At 42.1% G+C, this 16,178-nt stretch overlaps 2 protein-coding genes across 2 annotated transcripts in view; one reads left to right on the plus strand and one right to left on the minus strand.

Moving 5' to 3' along the window:
- The first annotated feature begins 465 nt into the window (after positions 1-465).
- Positions 466-2,919, plus strand: LOC128444391 (zinc finger MYM-type protein 1-like). Its single transcript, XM_053426867.1, has 3 exons — positions 466-1,196; positions 1,682-1,781; positions 2,030-2,919. The coding sequence occupies exons 1-3, from the start codon at positions 475-477 to the stop codon at positions 2,555-2,557; spliced, it is 1,350 nt and encodes a 449-aa protein (XP_053282842.1). The 5' UTR covers positions 466-474; the 3' UTR covers positions 2,558-2,919.
- A 12,403-nt stretch (positions 2,920-15,322) lies between these two features.
- The window catches only part of immp2l (inner mitochondrial membrane peptidase subunit 2), a 71,064-nt gene continuing 70,208 nt past the window's right edge, over positions 15,323-16,178 (minus strand). The window contains exon 5 of the mRNA XM_053426868.1: positions 15,323-15,963. Within this exon, the coding sequence (XP_053282843.1) occupies positions 15,838-15,963 (126 nt within the window). The 3' untranslated portion in view covers positions 15,323-15,837. The remainder of the gene's footprint in view (positions 15,964-16,178) is intronic.

Here is a 16,178-nt window from a genome sequence, read left to right on the forward strand (position 1 = left end):
TCCGAAAAAATAAAAAAGCATGAAACATCGAGGATCCACATTGACAGCTGCTTAAAACTGTCAGCGTTTGGGAGCGTCAACATTGCTACGCAGTTGGACGATGGCTACAGGCTAGCACTGCGTCGGCACAATGATGAGGTGGGAAAAAATCGCCACATTCTGGGCCGCCTGATCGACGGTGTTAAGTTCTGCGGTGTATTCGAGTTGGCCTTGCGAGGCCGAGACGAGAGCGAGGGATCCAGCAACCCCGGAATTTTTCGAGGATTGGTACAGTTATTTGCATCCCTAGATGAAGTTTTTGAGGAGCATTTAAAAACGGCCACCGTCTTTAAAGGCACATCCAAGACCGTCCAAAATGAGCTGCTCGACTGCATGGCAGCTGTCATTAGGGCACGCATTACGGAGGAGCTGAAGTCGGCCAGCTTCGTTGCGATACAAGCTGACGAAACAACGGACGTCTCGACTCAGACTCAGATGGTCATGGTATTGCGATACATTGATGGGAGCCATGCTGTTCAAGAGCGTTTTTTTGAGTTTGTCCCCCTCTCGTCTTCAACGGCTGACTCGATTGCCACTGCTATTATGGAGAGACTGAACAGTCTATTCACCGAGGAAGAGAGGGGTAAACTCATCGCGCAAGCATATGACGGGGCCAATGTGATGAGAGGAGAGAAGGCTGGTGTGCAGCAAAAAGTGCGAGAGCATTACAAAAATGCACATTATTTACATTGCTATGCACACCAGCTGAATTTGATCATGCAGCAAGCCACTTCTCAGGTCCCAGCAGTGAGGGTTTTTTTCTCGGATCTGAATGGCATTTCTAGCTTTTTTAGTCGGTCACCCAAACGCACCACCATCCTCGACCAGGTTGTTGCACGGAGGCTGCCAAGAGCATCGGCCACAAGATGGAACTTCAACAGCAGGGTCGTGAACACAGTCTATGAGAACCTAGATGACCTCATAGAGTGTTTTGAAGCCATCAGCACAGACGGCTCATTTGACTGCACCACAGTGAGGGAGGCATCTGGCTACCTGAGGATGCTGCAGGACGATGACTTCAAGTTTTTCCTGCATCTATTTCATCAAATCATGCCTCACGTTGACATTATGTACCAACAGCTGCAGAAGAAGGACATTGATGCAGTCTTCATCAAACGTGCTCTGCAGAGCTTCACAAGCAGTGTTCAAGCCATACGGTAAGTTAAGTTACACTTTATTGTCACCATGGGGAAATTTGTCTTGGGCACAGTGAATGATTGATTCATTAAAAACTATTAACTATAACTATTGCACTAGAACTTGGGAATAAGGTGCAGGTGCTAAAGTATGAGTGCTAAAGTTAAGTACTTACCTATTTATTGCACATTATTCTATTGCACGTTCTATTGCATCAGCTTAATGGAGGCCAGAACAAATGATCATTTTAAGCGATTTGATTTGCATCTTAATACACATTCTTCTGCCTGATGGCAGCGTTTCATATTCAGGGAAACTATATTATTTGCCTTTTTCCTAACTGCCTTTTAATATAGGCTCTGTAATGGCTCGTATAGGATATCTTAAAACAGGACAAAACATACTATTATTACTGGTTTTCTAAGACAGGAACTGTAGGTAATTGCATTGACATACTGTATACGTTCATATACTAACACACACTCTCCTTGTCTGTCTGTTTCAGGGACCAGAGCTCATCTCCAGAGCAGCAGCAAGTAGCAGCAGGAACTACAGGAAAAAGGAGGGCCTTGGGAGAGCAAGACAAGCAGAGGCTGTCTAAGGAGGTAGATGATTTTGTAGTTTTGTTTGTTTATTTTCTTTTTTTGTTCTATTTTTCTCTCACTTCACTTCATTGCATACCTTACTGTATTGTATTCTAAAGTCATGCAGACCTCCTTTTTAAGGCCTCTGGAACCTAGTGTTAAAAAATCACCCCTTCTGTATTTACAGTTACATTCAAGGATGGATGGTGGCAGTGTTTTTAACTCATAGTGTACTTCCAATTTGTGATATACTCTCTTTATTTTGACAGGTCTGTGACACCATCTTGGGCCATGCAAACGAGAGGTTCTCTTTCACAAGCCACCTTGTGAGTGCAACGCTGCTACAAGGAGACCTGTTTGAGCAGTACTGCCATGTGTTCCCTGATGAGGCTCTGAACACCACTGCCAAGGCATACCCCATGCTGAATAAGGCGAAGCTCAAGACTGAACTGTCCCTTATCTACGAGAGTCCAGATTTCAAGGGCTGCAGTGGTGCATTGGCACTCTACCAGGTTCTACAGAGGAACAACCTCCACGAGACCCTATCTGAGACTGTGGCTCTGTTGAACATCCTCATAACCACTCCCATGACAACTGCTGAAGCTGAGAGGTGTTTCTCGACCTTAAAGAGAATCAAGACATTCCTGCGAAACTCAATGGGACAGGATCGTCTCAATGCTCTGGCCATGCTTTCCATGGAGAGGGAACTAGTCAGGAACATGCCTGATTTTAATGAGAGGGTCATTGATCACTTTGCTGCTTTGAAAGAGAGACGAGCAAAATTTCAATACAAGTGAGAAATGTTGTTTTAATGTTGTTGTGTTGTTGCACTACTCAAATGTTGAATTGGAAATAGCTGTATTAATTGCATATCATTAGCCAATTTTTTTGTTTGCTTTGTAATGTACATGTGTCTTATGGGTAAATTCTTGTTAAATAGCACCCAATGTTTTGATTATCACCTTGGATCATTCTTGTTTTAGGAATACTGTAAATATTGCAATGAGTAGGCTATGCCACTAGTTTTTATATATGCTGTCATCAAGTTGTGTGATGAGAACTGTAAATATTATAATTACTAGGCTATGCTAACATCCATTTTTTTGTTAAATCAGAACACAACTGCTGCACTTAAAATAAATGTTATCAGATGGAGAAAGAGTATTGTGATTTATTGTAAAGCAGTCTCTTTTAACTTTCCGAGGTATTTAAGGAGGCAAAATGGTAGATGAAAATGTACCGTTAGATGACCACAGTGGGATAGTTCATTCATCAGCCAAAAGCATGTTAACATTCACTATGAACTTGATTTAGCTGTATCAAAAAAATCATATAGAACATGCAGTCGATGTCTGGTGTTGCCATTTAGCTGTTCGATGAGGTAAGCAGAAAACAATCTGATTGTACCGTGGATCTTAGCCATCATCGCAACAATTGCCCCCCCTGAGAAATTTGTCAGGAGCCGCCACTGGCCTCGACGGTCCCATGACTCCACCGCACAGCTGCTCAGAACCCACTGAACCCACTGAACCCACTGAACCCACAGAACCCACTGAACCCACAGAACCCACAGAGCTCCATTTGGATGAATGCTCCTCAAGTGCTGCCTCAATTAGATTTATGCAAATCAGATGTTTGAGAGGAAGCAGGAGGCAGCTGCAGCTTCTGTTCATCACGTGTTCAGAGAACCTGAAGAGAAGGACGTGTTCGTCTCTAGTGGACAAACCTGGAGGGACGGTTCATGAGACAGGTCAGGGGTCAGGGGGCGGAGCCAGGAGTTTATTTTCACTCTAACATTGTGAGTTTAAATGTTTTTCTCCATTTTCAGTCATGGATCTTAATTAGAACAATCAGATAAGTTAGGAGTGAATTGGTGATTGGATTTATATGACTGGTTAATAATATGTTTATTTTAAACATATCAAACATGTTCTCGATCAGTTTTCATATTTAGTAATACATAAATGTGATGTTTAAAAAGAGCGGAGAGCTGGTTCATTGAACACCATTTCCCAGAAGCCCCTGGGGTAAAGGTAACTGACTGAGGCTTATTGGGTTGAGACAGAGATGCTGGTTGATAAATGATAAATAAGAAATGAGATATTCAAGATAATGAACATGCAGATTCAGTTCATTCTGGAAACACATTGAATTCTATCAAATGAAGCAAGACTGATCTTTATTAAAATCATCAGACTGTAAATTTCTCATATCAAGGACTAATTTATTTGGAATCGGAACATGAAACAGAAGTATTATTCTTTCTTCATCAGAAATGAGATGCAGCTAAAAATAGAATCACCTGATAATTCATTCGATCCTAAATGAATCAATTCACATTTTGTTTTATTAAATGTCAAATCTCTTGTTTTATTCAGCCATGAACCAAATAATAATAAAAATGAATTGATATAAAACAGAGATTATTTAAATTCATCCATTAATTCATCATTGAAACAGCAAATCTTTCAGATCAGATCTTAAATCATCTTTCCAGCTCTGGATCCGACTTCCATGTGGATGTGACTTAAAAAAATAAATCTGTAAATGTCACAGGATCGATGAGAAATCCAGAAAATGAACTTTCTCACTAATCCAGAGAATCTGTTTCCTCCTGAAATGAAATTATTCAGACACAAAAACACAACACGTGTGAAATAATGAATTCTTACAGGCGGATGCAGCTTTTGTCGGCTTCATCAGATTAGAACAGGTAAGCATATAAACATGTGTGAGTCTTCATCCCTCCTCTTCCTCAGTGTCCAGCGGGCCTCTGTTGGGGGGGAGGGACGCTTTGATCTCCTGCCAGCGTTGTGGAGGCCAGATGATGTGAGAAGCTCGGCCGTGAAGCAGCCCGACCGACACCTGGAAGACACAACCACACAACAACACGTCCCGGGGTCAGTGTGTACTTGATACAGATTCTATCACGTTCCACTCAAACACATGAAGCCTTGAGTGCTGAGGTTGTTTGAGTTTCTGGTTTAAAGTGATGAGCTCATTAACTCTGGATGATGAGAAGCTTCACTGAGTCCAGACACATGATCATCATGGAGGATTTAAAATGTGAAACTCAAACTGAGACGTCGAGGGCTGAAGGTCGAGGTTCTGTCTGACTCCTGTTGTCACCTTCAGACTCCAGATCAGCTTTAACAACATGAAGTAATGAAGAAGCAGATTAATATTCGTCTGGCTGCAGCTGAGGAGCCGTTCAGTGGTTTGTTTTCTCCATCACATTAAAACAGATCTAATCAGATTGGATTTGAATTGCTCCCCCAGAGGTCTTTGTGAATATGTTCAGAACCGGATCAGGGAAAAGAGACAAGAACCATATGTGAACACAGAGAACTCTTCTCTCTTCTGCTCAAGTTTTAAAACACTGGTTTGGTTTAGTGGAACTCTCGATAGAACCTTTCCTCACGGCTCATCGGTTCCTCTTCCAGTGGGTTAGGAACTCGTCTGATTTCTTTGGTTCTTTAGTTTCTTGGATTCCTCTTTGTTCCTCAGTTCCTTGTTAAACCTTTTCTACCATCATGCTGCTTAGTTCCACACATTGCCCCCGTAAGGACGAGAGATGGGTCACATGACCTTCTCCAGAGTTCCTGTGGCTTTCCTTCGGTTCTCTGGTTCTCACCACTCTTCCCCAGTTGATTCTTCATTTTCTTGGTCTTTAGATCTGGTTCCTTGAATCCATTTCAGTTCTTTGTTTAGTTGTTTTCTTGTTTTCCTGGTTTGGTCTTTGTCTTGTTCTTCGGTTCTTCCTTTAGTTCCTGGTTCCTCTCTTCAGTTCTTTGGTTCCTTCCTCCTCGTGTTCTCTCCCTCATCATCAGGTGTGAATCTGAGAGAGGCACAGACCTCAGCAGCCGGCTGACTCACTGGTATCGATCATCAGCTCCATCAGCTCACTCCAGATGTATTGAGGTCATTTCCTGCTTTGGGCTCAGTAGAAATCTTACTTATTGCACCTTTCAATGGTTTAATGGTCCGTTCCTCCCAGCGCCGGAGATCCACTGACACCAAACCTCCTCCTGTCGCTTTATTGCTTCCACTTTTCTTCCATATTACATTTATTTAAACTTAAGAGTTTCTCAGAAAAGATTTTCCAACGACAAAGAAGAAGCCAGAGAGAAGAAGAGTTAGAGTTTACAGAGACTGGTTCCTCAGGTCAACCTGAACCTGCTGAGTTTCACTGACACATTCAAACAGAATCTATTATTCAAATGAGACGTCCTCCTACGGGTCAGAGGTTTTACAAACTTCTCTATTATGAGATGAAGAAAGACCAAACTGAAAAGTCTGAACCAAACGAGGTGTGAACGAGTCCTGAAATGTTTGTTTACCATCACTTTCAATGTGTTCTTATGTATTCTACAGCAGTGGCTCTGTGTCTCCTATATATGAATCATGTGTATCTTTATGAAAGTGTCAGTGATGACTCAGCGTACCGGTCCGAAGCTGTTGCTGTCCAGACTGTGGCCGTGATGATCGCCCTCGATCCAGAAGTGACCGTCAGGAACCCGGACGTATCGGTTCTTGTAGCTCAGAGTCCTGAAGAGACACAAGAAGGAGAATGAAGGAAAAGTTGGGAAACATTAACAAGGTTATTATATAATCTGATTTTCTTCAAGCTTCATCAGCACGAATCACAAAAACAAGAGTTTAGTCCGATCTCATTGAAAATTAGAAACTCAACAATGAGCAGAGCTGATTTCACCCAAATCAATAAAGATCTGAGCCTCGTGAGGGTGGAGGTGATGTTCAGCTCCTCCTGCTGCAATCAGGTGGACATGTTGACGAGGAGGAGGCCGAGCGCTCTTCATCTTCATCTTCATCTTCCTCGGGTCTGTCCCGGCTCTGATTCATCACTTGCAGCACTGTGAATTATAACTTCAGGGACTTTTAAATGAAGATTTGTCAGTGATCGGTCGCACGTGTTCCTTCCTCTCTTTGAGATTTGTGTAGCAAAAAAGCACAAAATATGTAAATGAGTGTGTAGCTGGGCTGATGTTTCAGAACCATGGACAGCTCTGTTCAGAACCATGGACAGCTCCGTTCATAGGGAAAATGAAAAACACTGAGAAAATCTAAAGTAGTTTGTTTGTGACGACCAGACGGGATGTTCTCACAACGATGGAACACACACACACACACACACACACACACACACACACACACACACACACACACACACACACACACACACTATCTCGCGCTCTCTCTCTCTCTCTCTCTCTCTCTCTCTCTCTCTCTCTCTCTCTCTCTCTCTCTCTCTCTCTCTCTCTCTCTCTCTCTCTCTCACTCACTCACTCACTCACTCACTCACTCACTCACTCACTCACTCTGTGGTGAACGTTCGGACTCGGTGATGAAATGACGGAGCTGAGACTTCTGACGTCACCTGACACCAGAGCAGCTCAGTCTGATTGGAGGGAACCAGGAGAACCGGTGAGTGGATTTCATCATGTGTGAGTCTGTGAGCAGCTGGAGAGCAGCCTGCAGACATGATGAACGGTCACAGCTGCACCAGGATGAGAAGTTCAGACTGGAATCACTTCTACTGAAGATTCATGTTGAAATGAAGGAGAGGGAGACGTGTCTGCTGCCAGGGAACAAGAACATGCTCAGAATGCAGATCTCCTGGTTTATGCTCCAGCAGTGAGATGTTTCTTAAGCTGTTTCAAACACAAACTCCAGAAAACTGAGTCCTGACATGTTGTGTAGTTGGTGTCTGTGAAGCAGCAGCAGCAGGTTGTCGGGTCCGACATATGTTGTCACAGACAGAACCTCCAGAACACGTCAAGAACATGTCAGGAACACGTCTGTGGTTCAGTTCATGTAATAAAACAAAGAAATAAATTATCTATCTCTAAATTAATTTACTGGGACTATTTCCTTTTGTCATTTTTCTCAGTCTGACAACAGACACATGTAGAAGCTCTGAGAAAAGAGAAGATGGTCCCTGCTCGTTATTTAAGTTCATAACTGATCTTGAGATTTTTAAAGATAAACTGGAGGTTCCAGGACAAAGCTGAGGACTTGACCTCAGCACCAACACGCTGCATCAGATCCCCCCCCCCCCCCTCGTGTGGAGGGAACTCAGTCTCTGTGACTGAAAAACATTGGATCTCACAATGTTAAAGAAAGTGAGAGACAGATCCTGGATCCAGGTCTTTGTCCACACTGGTCCAAGTTAAACCACACTTCCTGTGTCCGTCACGTGATGTGGATCCTTGCCTGCTAACTGCTCATCACGGTCCACGCTATCAAATAGGGAACATTTTATGTAAATCGAATGATAGATGGAAAACAAAGCTTACTTCCTGTTGCCAGTAGGTGGCGCCATCACTATTATTATGACAGACATATCGATCTGTTCAAGTAGCCGCTCTGATGTAGCGTGAGCAATGTTGTGTCAATTGGACAATGTTAACACTACTTAATTTTCACACTGATCAGTAGGTGGCGCTATGACCCTGAACTAATATTAATATATGGAGCTGTTCAGATCAGGATTGTGATCATAGGTTGGTAGTTAGGAGCCAGTTTGATAATGCAAAGTGGTTTAACAAAGTACTTCCTGTTTCATGGTGAATCAGTAGGTGGCGCTATGACACTGAGGAGATATTGACACATAGAGCTGTTCAGGCTTGGACTCTGATCATGTGACAGAAGTTTGGTGGTGATAGGACAATGCAGTGTGGAGTTATGAAAACATTGTGTCCTTTAAAGATTAAGATGCATTTATTTGTCCCAAACACAGACACACTCATGCAGGAAGGGAAATGTAACCTCTGCTTTTGACCCATCTGGTGCAGGACACACAGAGCAGTGAGCAGCCATGTAGGGCGACCGGGGAGCAGATGTTGGGGGAGTAAGGTGCCTTGCTCAGGGGCACTAGACAGTATAGGGAGACTCTTGGATTTTTGGACAGATCAATCCAGGTTCGTCTTTTTGTTGTTTCTCCGTGGAGTCGAACCAGAGACCTTTCTGCCCATAGTCCAAGTTTCTGCCACTAGTCCACTGCCTCTTGATCCTTCACCACTCATCAATGTTTACATGGTTTGAGGAGATATCACAATTCTGATGATGATCACATGACTTGACTGAGCTCATTGAGCTGAATATCGTAAAGCAACCAGGAGCAGTTCATCAAAGTATAAAACATGTAACTTCCTGTAGCCAACAGGGGGCGCTGTGATTTAAAGTCATTATTTCTGTGTAGATGTCATCAGGCCGGGAGTCTTGTCGTACATGTCTAGTTTGGATTTGACTTTTTAAGTCAGTTTTTATCTCCATCTTGTTGTGACGACACTCATCTGAATTTGAAGTTGATCTGATGAAAGCCCTGGTACAAGTATGTCAAAGTAAAAATGTGTAATATGCAGGTCGGTTGCTTTTCATAATAAAAGCCTGGAAAGAGGCGATTAGAGAAAACAAGAGAAAATATTTGTGAGGTCTTCTTCTCTGTAAAAACCTGTATAACTTTTAGTCATGTCAATGTTTGGAATAAAAACATTATTTAGTTATATAGTTTGTTATTATATTATTTTATAATAAAACAGTTTAATAATATATTAATATAAAAAGACTTGAAGGCAGTAGGTCACATGGGTTGAGTGACAATGTCGATTAACCTCTTAAGAGCCGTCTGAGGAACTTCACAGTAAATTGAAAGCTGTTCTTGAACCATCTGGAGTACATGCATGTTCTTGGTCTCTTTTGAAAGGTAACATTCTGAACTTTCCCCCCAAAAGAAGTCACAATCACTCAAAGTGCTACTGGCACTGAGTAAAAGCAGTTGGCACACAGTGAAGTAGAAGGTTTTTATTTCCGCCTGAACATTTTTTAATAAACAGACGCCTGCAGATGACTCTAGCTGGGACTTATGAGCTGGAAAAGACAATGGGACCCTAGCATGAAGCCTTGACTAGCCCAAGTTCAAATTTGATAACAACATCAAAGGAGATTAATATTTGACAGATCTTTTCCTAAAGGCATGTTTCTGTCGTTTTCCACAAAGACTCCAAAGGACCCTTTGTAACAGGCTATATAGGCTAATGTTACACTCATAGGTTTATATAAAGGAGACAAAACAGCCACACAGTGAAACACCTCCTTTGAGTTCCTTTGGTGACCAGAGAAATCAAAGACATTGGCGCCATCTTTAATCAGCAGGCTACTGCCTTTGAGTTCCTGTGTTGACCATAGAGATCAGAGACATTGGCGCCATCTTTAATCCGCAGGCTACCTATCTGACCACTGAAGAGACACTTGTCAGTTTGTTCAAACAGTTCAACATGACAACAAGTCAAGACTGCTCTACAAGTCCACAACGGCAACTCAGTCAGTCAACAGCTGAGAGAATCATGAGTCTTCAAGACAACCGCTCCAACAGCAACATGGAGCCAAACACAATGAATGCAATGGAGGACCTCCGGCAACAATTGAAAGACTCAGAGTCGAATAATTTGAAGCTGGTCGATGAGAATAATCAGCTCATGGCCAAACTGAGCACCGCAGAGACTCAGATCCGTGATTGCAAGACGGCCTGTTACCTCAGAGCCGACTTCAACGAAGGTCTGGTATGGAGGTATTCCATCTGCTCTAAAAGAATCAAGGAGCTGGAGAGCCTGGTAGAAACCTCAGACCTTAAAGTCAGAAATCTGGAGGATCAGCTCAGGAGTGAGCAGGTGGAGAAAGAGACCTGCCTTCAAAGAACCAAGGAGCTGGAGAGTCTGGTTGAAGCCACAGAGAAGAAGTGGCTCAACGTGCAGGAGGACTCACAGCACAAAGTTCAGAAGATGGAGGAGGATATTAATTTCCTCATCGTGAAGTCTATTAAGCTTCAGGTAAGTGACATCAGCTCAGTTTTATTTGAACAATAACTTCTTGGATCGTGAGTTTGTTTCAGATTTAGACTTTTGAAAATAATGAAACACGTGTCATCTCTGTCTTTCAGGAGCTGGCCCTCATGTCAGACACAGACAAAGCCAGAAGAAGGGAGGAAGAAAGAAAAGCTCAGAAGAAGCAGGAGAAGAAAGAGAAAGTACAAAGAGAGATGGAGCAGAAAGAGAGGGAGAAGCAGGAGAAGAAAGAGAAAGTAGAAAGAGAGATGGAGCAGAAAGAGAGGGAGAAGCAGGAGAAGAAAGAGAAAGTACAAAGAGAGATGGAGCAGAGAGAGAAGGAGAAGCAGGAGAAGAAGAAGCAGCAGAAGATAGCGAAAGAACTAATAGAGAAGCTGAGAGGGAGGGAGAAGCAGGAGAAGACAGAGAAAGTACAAAGAGAGGTGGAGCAGAGAGAGAAGGAGAAGCAGGAGAAGACAGAGAAAGTACAAAGAGAGATGAAGAAGAAAGAGAGGGAGAAGCAGGAGAAGACAGAGAAAGTACAAAGAGAGGTGGAGCAGAGAGAGAAGGAGAAGCAGGAGAAGACAGAGAAAGTACAAAGAGAGGTGGAGCAGAGAGAGAAGGAGAAGCAGGAGAAGAAAGAGAAAGTACAAAGAGAGATGGAGCAGAGAGAGAAGGAGAAGCAGGAGAAGACAGAGAAAGTACAAAGAGAGGTGGAGCAGAGAGAGAAGGAGAAGCAGGAGAAGACAGAGAAAGTACAAAGAGAGATGGAGCAGACAGAGAGGGAGAAGCAGGAGAAGATAAGGAAAGAACTAATAGAGAAGCTGAGAGGGAGGAAGAGCCTGAGAAGCTTTTGCTTCCTGCTAAATCTCCATAATGCAGCTGCTCCTAGATTCATAGTTTGAACTGTTTGGTCTCCCCTTGAATTGTATGAGACAGGAGTTTGTTTGTTTATTGATTCTGTTTACTATTTCTAGTTTCACTCAAGTCAGTGTTCATTTCGATGACGAAAAATATTCGTTAACGAACTTTTTTTCATGATGAAGACGAGACGAAGACGGATCTGTGAAAATAAAAACTATGACTAAATCTATTTTTAATCTATTTGTTTTTATTTATTTCAAAATCGTTCTTATTTCATACATTTCCCACAAATACGGGGAGGACTCAAATAACCCTACAAAGTTCTGTGTTTAATTTAATTCAAATTAGGCCGACACTTGCCTGTGTATTTTCTTCTCCTCTTCATAAGTGTTCTGTGTTTTCCTTTGTTGTAACAGGTACAAATAGCAATAAAATGTCAACAGTTTTCTTTATTGTCGTTCTATAATTTTGTAAAAGCAACAAACTATAGTTTAGTATAGTATAACTTTATATTAAACTTTATTAGCTCTGTTATCAAACATGTTTTGCGGCTCCAGACAAATTTTATTTGGGGGAAGAGGGGGCAAAATTACTCTTTTGAAAGTAAAGGTGGCCGACCCCTGCTGTAGACCTATGCTGGTAGGGATATCTAATGGACAACCTAAGTACTGCAAGCTGGACTATTATGCAGTTTTAGACACAACACAGGGTCCCTGGGCCTGAGAAGAGAAGAAAAGGAGTTAATGTGGCTATTAAATGTGACTAAAACTAGACTAAAACTAAGAAGAATAAAAATGACTAAATGTGACTAAATGTAAAATGCATTTTCGTCTAAAGACTAAGACTAAATCAAAAATAGAGAGTTAAAAAAGGAACCAGCTAAGGTTAAATTGCCTGATTTTTATTTTTAACTGCGAACATTACTGCAACGACTCGGTCCTGTAGATTCATGCTGTACAACATCAGGAGGACACGCCCCCTTCTCACTCAGAAGGCGGTCTACCTGCTAGTGTCATCCAGCAACCAGCAGCTCGACTGGTTTTTAACCTAACTTCACTCCCACTCCTCCGCTCCTCCGCTCCCTTCACTGGTTACCAGTGGCTGCTCGCATCCAGTTCAAAACACTAGTACTTGGTACCATGCTGTGAACGGATCAGGTCCAGTCTACATCCAGGACCTGGTCCCACGTTACACCCCAGCACGTTCACTCCGCTCTGCTTCGGCCAATCGGCTCGTTGCTCCTCACTGCTAAACACTCATCACCATCACGAGTGTTTGCTGTACTGGCTCCTGATTGGTGGAACCAGATCCACATCGACATCCGGACATCAGAGAGTTTACACATCTTCCTCCATAACCTAAAAACACACCTCTTCTGTCTATTGGAGAGGCGGTGGACTAGTGGCAGAAAAATTGGACTATGGGTAGAAAATCAGACTGGATGGTCTCTGGTCCGACTTCACGGAGTGACAACCAAAAAAAGCCATTTTGCGACGCCCATTGAAAATTCCTCCAGAATACGTTCATTTTCACCACTTTCTAAATTTCTGATGAAAGCTCCACGACAAGTACATCAAAGTAAAAATGTGGAAATAGCCAAAATGGTCACTAAATTCAAATTGGCGATCTTCCAGTATAATTTTTCATAATGCTCCTTGAGGCTTTTTTCTATGATTAGTCACAATACACCTTTGTCCTAGTTTTAGTGGAAACCTAGGGGCTGGGCTCCAGGTGGCGCTGTTGAGCCATTTTGCCGTGCCCATTTCCAAATACTCAAGAATACGTAAACTTTAACAACTTTTTGAGCATGTTAATCCCTCAAAAAGCCCATTCTATTGCCTGAAAAAAATAAATAATAATAATCATTTCAATTTCAAATGGGCCTCCCACCGATTTCGGTGCTCGGGCCCTAATAAATTAGATCATTTATGTAATGAGTGGTGGCATCAGATAATTTACTACAACCACAACATTAGGATGAATTTTCTTTGGTTCATCAGACACACGCTCGGTGGATTGAGTTTCATGTTGTGACGAATCCTGATTAAAAAGCTGCAGAGACAGAAGCTGACGATCAGATCTCTAAGCTCCGCCCTCCTGCTGCATCTCATTATCTGAACTGAGGAACTCATTCCCTCTCGAGGACGCAGCGTAACAGACCTGAGAGCAGCTCGTCATCCTGAAGGAGCTCCAGAGAGGAGCATGACTCACACACACACAAACACACACAGCTATCCAACACACTGATAAGAATAATAAAAGCTATCTGTTTGATTGGACCTGGTGCTCGTTAGGGATAAATAACATTATGAAGGACAATTAATGTTCAAATATAGTTTTTAAATGATAATACACAAAGATAGTAGGTGACTAAATATATGTGCAATATATTAATAAGGCTGTTTACTGTTTATGCTTTTAATAATCTTTTATTAAAAACGTGTCATTACTTTACAGAGTGAGGTGAAAATCAGAAGAGACTTATTCATGGAGTTATAATATTTCATTTATACAGTATGAATTATTTATGAGGGTTAACACTCGGTCATTAGATTTAAACTCACATTAAAATCATGAACATTTTATTAAATGACCCTGAAAGGTTCAGAACCGGTTCTGCTTTTATTAATCAGTCGAAGACTCCAGATGATGACATCACCTTCCACTCAGAGAGAAGCTGGAGATGAACATTGAGCTTTAGTTTGAAAAGGTCACGTTCTCGGCTGCAGGAGGAAACTGTTTGTTAAAAACAAGCTCAAATAATCAGAGGTAAAATTATATGATTTAAAATAGATAAAGTTAAGAATCTCAAGTCTTGTCCCGGGCTCAGAACGTGTGGTCACATGACGAGTTAGATTCCACTGTTTCAAACCTCTGGGATCAGGTTGTTGCTTCAGAAGCCGCAGTGAGTGACTTTGACCACAAGGTGGTGCCAGTGAGTCCAATTAGAAACCAGCGTGATGCAGTGAAGCTCTCGACCAATCAGACCAGAGACCGAAAGGTTCAGGTTCACATCAACCTCCGGACTCGTGAAGCTCATTCCGCCCGGGCTGTGATATTAAACATATCACAGCCCGGGAGGAGTTCACTACTCCTGCATTTAGCCCCACTTGGGCCTCGACGGTCCCATGACTCCACCGCACAGCTGCTCAGAACCCACTGAACCCACTGAACCCACAGAACCCACAGAACCCACTGAACCCACAGAATCCACAGAACCCACAGAGCTCCATTTGGATGAATGCTCTTCAAGTGCTGCCTCAATTAGATTTATGCAAATCAGATGTTTGAGAGGAAGCAGGAGGCAGCTGCAGCTTCTGTTCATCACGTGTTCAGAGAACCTGAAGAGAAGGACGTGTTCGTCTCTAGTGGACAAACCTGGAGGGACGGTTCATGAGACAGGTCAGGGGTCAGGGGGCGGAGCCAGGAGTTTATTTTCACTCTAACATTGTGAGTTTAAATGTTTTTCTCCATTTTCAGTCATGGATCTTAATTAGAACAATCAGATAAGTTAGGAGTGAATTGGTGATTGGATTTATATGACTGGTTAATAATATGTTTATTTTAAACATATCAAACATGTTCTCGATCAGTTTTCATATTTAGTAATACATAAATGTGATGTTTAAAAAGAGCGGAGAGCTGGTTCATTGAACACCATTTCCCAGAAGCCCCTGGGGTAAAGGTAACTGACTGAGGCTTATTGGGTTGAGACAGAGATGCTGGTTGATAAATGATAAATAAGAAATGAGATATTCAGGATTATGAACATGCAGATTCAGTTCATTCTGGAAACACATTGAATTCTATCAAATGAAGCAAGACTGATCTTTATTAAAATCATCAGACTGTAAATTTCTCATATCAAGGACTCATTTATTTTGAATAGGAACATGAAACAGAAGTATTATTCTTTCTTCATCAGAAATGAGCTGAAGCTAAAAATAGAATCACCTGATAATTCATTCGATCCTAAATGAATCAATTTACATTTTGTTTTATTAAATGTCAAATCTCTTGTTTTGTTCACTCATGAACCAAATAATAATAAAAATGAATTGATATAAAACAGAGATTATTTAAATTCATCCATTAATTCATCATTGAAACAGCAAATCTTTCAGATCAGATCTTAAATCATCTTTCTAGCTCTGTGACTTAAAAAAATTAATCTGTAAATGTCACAGGATCGATGAGAAATCCAGAAAATGAACTTTCTCACTAATCCAGAGAATCAGTTTCCTCCTGAAATGAAAATATTCAGACACAAAAACACAACAGGTGTGAAATAATGAGTTCTTACAGGCGGATGCAGCTTTTGTCGGCTTCATCAGATTAGAAAAGGTAAGCATATAAACATGTGTGAGTCTTCATCCCTCCTCTTCCTCAGTGTCCAGCGGGCCTCTGTTGGGGGGGAGGGACGCTTTGATCTCCTGCCAGCGTTGTGGAGGCCAGATGATGTGAGAAGCTCGGCCGTGAAGCAGCCCGACCGACACCTGGAAGACACAACCACACAACAACACGTCCCGGGGTCAGTGTGTACTTGATACAGATTCTATCACGTTCCACTCAAACACATGAAGCCTTGAGTTCTGAGGTTGTTTGAGTTTCTGGTTTAAAGTGATGAGCTCATTAACTCTGGATGATGAGAAGCTTCACTGAGTCCAGACACATGATCATCATGGAGGATTTAAAATGTGAAACTCAAACT

This window comes from Pleuronectes platessa, chromosome 7 (assembly GCF_947347685.1).
Source record: "Pleuronectes platessa chromosome 7, fPlePla1.1, whole genome shotgun sequence".
Lineage (NCBI taxonomy): Eukaryota > Metazoa > Chordata > Actinopteri > Pleuronectiformes > Pleuronectidae > Pleuronectes > Pleuronectes platessa.

Coding starts and splice junctions, on each gene's coding strand:
- LOC128444391 (XM_053426867.1), top strand. CDS start 475: ATGGTCATGGTATTGCGATACATTGATGGGAGCCATGCTGTTCAAGAG. Junction 1,197..1,681: donor AGCAGTGTTCAAGCCATACG/GTAAGTTAAGTT, acceptor TGTCTGTTTCAG/GGACCAGAGCTCATCTCCAG. Junction 1,782..2,029: donor AGCAGAGGCTGTCTAAGGAG/GTAGATGATTTT, acceptor TTATTTTGACAG/GTCTGTGACACCATCTTGGG.